The sequence below is a fragment of the Coregonus lavaretus genome, assembly GCF_964263955.1.
Source record: "Coregonus lavaretus genome assembly, contig: HAP1_SCAFFOLD_1015, whole genome shotgun sequence".
In the NCBI taxonomy this organism is placed as follows: Eukaryota; Metazoa; Chordata; class Actinopteri; order Salmoniformes; family Salmonidae; genus Coregonus; species Coregonus lavaretus.
In genome coordinates, this window is record NW_028164059.1 from 167,501 (window position 1) to 175,000 (window position 7,500).

The following is a 7,500-nucleotide window of genomic DNA, read 5'->3' on the forward strand; positions in this document are numbered from 1 at the left end:
AACACCTAAGATTCAAACACATTAGCTTGAAAGAATCTTTCAAAGTCGACCTTGAAACGAGTTTTATTGAAAACGTTTTCTTGATCTAGGTTGGTTGCCAGATATTTTTTTCTGCTGTTGCCAACTCCTTTTGTCATCGTTATAATAAAGGAGCTTGCTAAAGCAGAACCAGAATCACATCTGGCAACTCAGCCCTACACTTGACCCAGTGTATTTATTGTGAAATCTTTAGTTCTCCATCCATACAGTACACTACTCACCGTCCACCAGTTCCTGGTAGAGATTGTTCAGCACATTCATCAGGTTTTTACAGGCTTTCTTTGGCAGGATCTTCCAGGTCAGGGTCCTCTTATCTTCGTTGCTGGAAGGTGAAACACACGGTCAGCTCTCCTGAGAGGCGCAGAGAGGTGGAACTGGCACAAAACTAACAGTGGTGGTGGATAGGGGCAGGAGACCACCCCCGAGACTGGTCGAAATATCGGACTGATCTTAGAGACACAGAACAACAGAAACAGATTGAACTTTGACCCATACGGACAATAGATGCACACATGACTGTAAGTCGCTTTGGATAAAAGCGTCTGCTAAATGGCATATTATTATTATTATTATTATTATTATAATAATACCAACAGTGGCCAAAACCTGACACAATACAGTATAATTTATATTGTGTTATTGACTGTACGTTGTGTTTATCCCATATGTAACTCTGTGTTGTTGTTTTTATCACACTGCTTTGCTTTATCTTGGCCAGGTCGCAGTTGTAAATGAGAACTTGTTCTCAACTGGCTTCTTACCTGGTTAAATAAAGGTGAAATAAAATAAAAAATAAAAAAGGCTAACAGTGTAAAAACAACCACTTCCACAGCCCACCTGGAGGAATATACTGTCTCCACTGGGTTACAGCCCACCTGGAGGAATATACTGTCTCCACTGGGTTACAGCCCACCTGGAGGAATATACTGTCTGGTTACAGCCCACCTGGAGGAATATACTGTCTCCACTGGGTTACAGCCCACCTGGAGGAATATACTGTCTCCACTGGGTTACAGCCCACCTGGAGGAATATACTGTCTCCACTGGGTTACAGCCCACCTGGAGGAATATACTGTCTCCACTGGGTTACAGCCCACCTGGAGGAATATACTGTCTGGTTACAGCCCACCTGGAGGAATATACTGTCTCCACTGGGTTACAGCCCACCTGGAGGAATATACTGTCTCCACTGGGTTACAGCCCACCTGGAGGAATATACTGTCTCCACTGGGTTACAGCCCACCTGGAGGAATATACTGTCTCCACTGGGTTACAGCCCACCTGGAGGAATATACTGTCTCCACTGGGTTACAGCCCACCTGGAGGAATATACTGTCTCCACTGGGTTACAGCCCACCTGGAGGAATATACTTGACCCTGTGTTGCTCTCAGCCCTTTAGCTAAGTGGTTGGGGTCCTGCACTATGGCTGACCCTGTGTTGCTCTCAGCCCTTTAGCTAAGTGGTTGGGGGTCCTTTACTATGGCTGACCCTGTGTTGCTCTCAGCCCTTTAGCTAAGTGGTTGGGGTCCTGCACTATGGCTGACCCTATGTTGCTCTCAGCCCTTTAGCTAAATGGTTGGGGGTCCTGCACTATGGCTGACCCTGTGTTGCTCTCAGCCCTTTAGCTAAGTGGTTGGGGGTCCTTTACTATGGCTGACCCTGTGTTGCTCTCAGCCCTTTAGCTAAGTGGTTGGGGGTCCTTTACTATGGCTGACCCTGTGTTGCTCTCAGCCCTTTAGCTAAGTGGTTGGGGTCCTGCACTATGGCTGACCCTATGTTGCTCTCAGCCCTTTAGCTAAATGGTTGGGGGTCCTGCACTATGGCTGACCCTGTGTTGCTCTCAGCCCTTTAGCTAAGTGGTTGGGGGTCCTTTACTATGGCTGACCCTGTGTTGCTCTCAGCCCTTTAGCTAAATGGTTGGGGGTCCTGCACTATGGCTGACCCTGTGTTGCTCTCAGCCCTTTAGCTAAGTGGTTGGGGGTCCTTTACTATGGCTGACCCTGTGTTGCTCTCAGCCCTTTAGCTAAGTGGTTGGGGTCCTGCACTATGGCTGACCCTATGTTGCTCTCAGCCCTTTAGCTAAGTGGTTGGGGGTCCTTTACTATGGCTGACCCTGTGTTGCTCTCAGCCCTTTAGCTAAATGGTTGGGGGTCCTGCACTATGGCTGACCCTGTGTTGCTCTCAGCCCTTTAGCTAAGTGGTTGGGGGTCCTTTACTATGGCTGACCCTGTGTTGCTCTCAGCCCTTTAGCTAAGTGGTTGGGGGTCCTGCACTATGGCTGACCCTGTGTTGCTCTCAGCCCTTTAGCTAAGTGGTTGGGGTCCTGCACTATGGCTGACCCGGTGTTGCTCTCAGCCCTTTAGCTAAGTGGTTGGGGGTCCTTTACTATGGCTGACCCTGTGTTGCTCTCAGCCCTTTAGCTAAGTGGTTGGGGTCCTGCACTATGGCTGACCCTGTGTTGCTCTCAGCCCTTTAGCTAAGTGGTTGGGGGTCCTTTACTATGGCTGACCCTGTGTTGCTCTCAGCCCTTTAGCTAAGTGGTTGGGGTCCTGCACTATGGCTGACCCTGTGTTGCTCTCAGCCCTTTAGCTAAGTGGTTGGGGTCCTGCACTATGGCTGACCCTGTGTTGCTCTCAGCCCTTTAGCTAAGTGGTATGTCTGAGAGTAATTCTGTGAGAGTTGTTTGGGGACTGAGCAGAATGCTATAGTCACAAAGGGCAAATGCTGTGTGGGGGATCAGTACTCAAAAAAGAGAATTTACACATTATATGGATAGAAAACAGTCTATTCCATTCTATTCAATCCCATCCCATTCCATTCTAGTACACAACAGGGGGTTGGTAGTCGCCGCAATGCTTACTGGGAGATGGTGTTTGTGTCAGAAGAAGCAGTGCTTACTGGGAGATGGTGTTTGTGTCGAGGTCGACACAGCTGACGTCCAGCGGGGGGTCGTAAAGGTCAAAGTAGCGTGAGTCGACGCCCACGATGAAGGGGCAGGGGGCGGAGAGGACACCTGCCAGGGCCAGCGGGCACAGAGGGATGTACGGACACTGCCAGTGGAACGGGAAGATCATCTGAGGATGAGAGCGAGGGGGAGGAAGGGGGAGGGAGAGAGAGGGAGGGAGGTCAAATCAGGAAACTGAACCTTTAAAACTACTGTCAAAACAGAGATATTACCAACACTGCAATACCTTAGCTACTACTAAAAATACTATCAAAACTGCCATAGCTAAATTTTAGTTTTACTATCAAACTGCCATTGCTAATTATTTAAGCTCTACTATCAAACTGCCATAGCTAATTATTTAAGCTCTACTATCAAACTGCCATAGCTAATTATTTAAGCTCTACTATCAAACTGCCATAGCTAATTATTTAAGCTCTACTATCAAACTGCCATTGCTAATTATTTAAGCTCTACTATCAAACTGCCATAGCTAATTATTTAAGCTCTACTATCAAACTGCCATTGCTAATTATTTAAGCTCTACTATCAAACTGCCATAGCTAATTATTTAAGCTCTACTATCAAACTGCCATTGCTAAATATTTAAGCTCTACTATCAAACTACCATAGCTAATTATTTAAGCTCTACTATCAAACTGCCATTGCTAAATATTTAAGCTCTACTATCAAACTGCCATAGCTAATTATTTAAGCTACTTACTAAAACCGCAAGCTACTACTAAAAGTCCTGTAGTGGAAGTGTTAAACAGCTGATATCTGAGGTACTATAGTAGAAGTGTTAAACAGCTGATATCTGAGGTACTATAGTGAAAGTGTTAAACAGCTGATATCTGAGGTACTATAGTAGAAGTGTTAAACAGCTGATATCTGAGGTACTATAGTAGAAGTGTTAAACAGCTGATATCTGAGGTACTATAGTGGAAGTGTTAAACAGCTGATATCTGAGGTACTATAGTGGAAGTGTTAAACAGCTGATATCTGAGGTACTATAGTGGAAGTGTTAAACAGCTGATATCTGAGGTACTATAGTAGAAGTGTTAAACAGCTGATATCTGAGGTACTATAGTAGAAGTGTTAAACAGCTGATATCTGAGGTACTATAGTGGAAGTGTTAAACAGCTGATATCAGAGGAAGTGTTAAACAGCTGATATCTGAGGTACTATAGTAGAAGTGTTAAACAGCTGATATCTGAGGTACTATAGTAGAAGTGTTAAACAGCTGATATCTGAGGTACTATAGTGGAAGTGTTAAACAGCTGATATCTGAGGTACTATAGTAGAAGTGTTAAACAGCTGATATCTGAGGTACTATAGTAGAAGTGTTAAACAGCTGATATCTGAGGTACTATAGTGGAAGTGTTAAACAGCTGATATCTGAGGTACTATAGTGGAAGTGTTAAACAGCTGATATCTGAGGTACTATAGTGGAAGTGTTAAACAGCTGATATCTGAGGTACTATAGTGGAAGTGTTAAACAGCTGATATCTGAGGTACTATAGTAGAAGTGTTAAACAGCTGATATCTGAGGTACTATAGTGGAAGTGTTAAACAGCTGATATCTGAGGTACTATAGTGGAAGTGTTAAACAGCTGATATCTGAGGTACTATAGTAGAAGTGTTAAACAGCTGATATCTGAGGTACTATAGTGGAAGTGTTAAACAGCTGATATCTGAGGTACTATAGTAGAAGTGTTAAACAGCTGATATCTGAGGTACTATAGTGGAAGTGTTAAACAGCTGATATCTGAGGTACTATAGTAGAAGTGTTAAACAGCTGATATCTGAGGTACTCTAGTGGAAGTGTTAAACAGCTGATATCTGAGGTACTCTAGTGGAAGTGTTAAACAGCTGATATCTGAGGTACTCTAGTAGAAGTGTTAAACAGCTGATATCTGAGGTACTCTAGTGGAAGTGTTAAACAGCTGATATCTGAGGTACTCTAGTGGAAGTGTTAAACAGCTGATATCTGAGGTACTATAGTGGAAGTGTTAAACAGCTGATATCTGAGGTACTATAGTAGAAGTGTTAAACAGCTGATATCTGAGGTACTATAGTAGAAGTGTTAAACAGCTGATATCTGAGGTACTCTAGTAGAAGTGTTAAACAGCTGATATCTGAGGTACTGTAGTGGAAGTGTTAAACAGCTGATATCAGAGGAAGTGTTAAACAGCTGATATCAGAGGTACTATAGTGGAAGTGTTAAACAGCTGATATCTGAGGTACTATAGTAGAAGTGTTAAACAGCTGATATCTGAGGTACTATAGTAGAAGTGTTAAACAGCTGATATCTGAGGTACTCACAGCCACCAGAGCCTCAGTGACACTGGTCAGAACAGCGGGCCGTAGAGAGTGGACCAGGATCTTATGTTCTGTCACAGCAAACACCAGGAGCGTTATAGCATTCTCCGGACCGAGGTTCTGCAGCAGCGTGGAGAAACGACCACCACTGGAACACACCCATAGAAAAGATAAACACACTACATCGCTATCATAACACATACCATAAATTAACCATACCATAACTAATACCATAAATTAACCTACCATAACTAATACCATAAATTAACCATACCATAACTAATACCATAAATTAACCATACCATAACTAATACCATAAATTAACCATATCATAACACATACCATAAATTAACCATACCATAACTAATACCATAAATTAACCATACCATAACTAATACCATAAATTAACCATACCATAAATTAACCATAACATAACTAATACCATACATTAACCATACCATAACTAATACCATAAATTAACCATACCATAACTAATACCATAAATTAACCATACCATAACTAATACCATAACATAACTAATACCATAAATTAACCATACCACAACACATGCCATAAAATAACAATACCATAACTAATACCATAAATTAACCATACCATAACTAATACCATAAATTAACCATACCACAACACAAGCCATAACTAATACCATAAATTAACCATACCATAACTAATACCATAAATTAACCATACCACAACACATGCCATAAAATAACCATGCCATAACTAATACCATAAATTAACCATACCATAACTAATACCATAAATTAACCATACCACAACACATGCCATAAAATAACCATACCACAACTTATACCATACACTTCACCAGCAGTCACCAAACCTTCGTCCAATTCTTCAAACCAATATAAAAGGTATGTTTTGGAGTTCTTCAAGGTACTGTTCTCGGACCACTACTGTTCTCATCATGATATACACAATTCAGGTTAAAGACAACCGAGACATGGATTGTGTGTGTGTGCCATTCAGAGGGTGAATGGGCAAGACAAAATATTTAAGTGCCTTTGAACGGGGTATGGTAGTAGGTGCCAGGCGCACCGGTTTGAGTGTGTCAAGAACTGCAACACTGCTGGAGTTTTCACGCTCAACAATTTTCCATGTGTATCAAGAATGGTCCACCACCCAAAGGACATCCAGCCAACTTGACACAACTGTGGGAAGCATTGGATTGTAGAGTCCATGCCCCGACAAATTGAGGGCAAAATGGGGGGGGGGGGGGTCGCAAGTCAATATTGGGAAGGTGTTCTTAATGTTTTGTACACTCAGTGCATATGATACCTGTCTTACCTGAGTGGTAGAGGGGAGGACACAGGCTGGCTCAACATCAGGCTGTCGTGAGGTGAGAGCTGGGGAATGTCAACACATTACCACAGGTATAGTGTGGTAGGGACAGGTCTGGCACAAAATGGCTGCCGTGCTTCATGCCGCAGGTGGCTGTTATCAAAGACTCCCATATACCAGTACTGTCTCTGTTACCAGAGATACAATGTAAATAACTTTGAGAAAAACACTATTAAAAGAATGATGATTATGATCAAGAGAGAGTCAGACATGGTCTTGTAGTGAACAGAGACACATACTGACAGAAACCACAAACAGCACCATGGACGCCTAAACTCACCTGCACCAGGATCCTGGGCCTCTGGGAGGAGGGGAAGGGCACCTTGTGCATGAAGTGGGAGATGTGCCTGACAGGAAGGAAGGAAGGAAGGAAGGAAGGAGAAGAAGAAGAAGAAGAAGAAGAAGAAGGAGTTACGGGACATGAGGCCAGAAATAACCCTGAGGAGGAGGGGAGCATAATCTGTCATCACGCCGTCTGGGACGGGGTAGATTTATATAGAGTCCTGCCACTACCCTGCCACCTGACCAAAACAATGGCCTGTTGAACTGTCAGTAAACACTTGATCTAAAGATAGTCTCTGGTGTTTATTTAGTGGACTGGACACCCTTTGGAATTGTGTGTCTACAGTACATCTATGTACAAAGTGCCTGGGTATGGTGCCTGTCCTATACAGAGCTGTCAGATAACACAGTCAGTGCCATGCAGGGTAACTGACAACGCTCTCTAGTTATAAAAGGACAGTGGCTCAGCATGGCGCTAGCAACGCCAAGGCCATGGGTTCAAGTGCCGCAGTTGATACCACAAAAAAACGTC

The 7,500-nt window shown here is 43.3% G+C and overlaps 1 protein-coding gene across 1 annotated transcript in view; it reads right to left on the reverse strand.

Annotated features, from left to right (window-relative positions):
- LOC311117498 (C-myc promoter-binding protein-like) overlaps positions 1–7,500 on the reverse strand; it is a gene marked incomplete at its 5' end in the record, with an annotated part of 105,202 nt that overhangs the window by 92,023 nt on the left and 5,679 nt on the right. Inside the window, 5 exon segments of the mRNA XM_084192421.1 lie at positions 261–361; positions 2,939–3,114; positions 5,310–5,454; positions 6,633–6,691; positions 6,967–7,033. Coding sequence (XP_084048547.1) covers positions 261–361; positions 2,939–3,114; positions 5,310–5,454; positions 6,633–6,691; positions 6,967–7,033 — 548 coding nt within the window.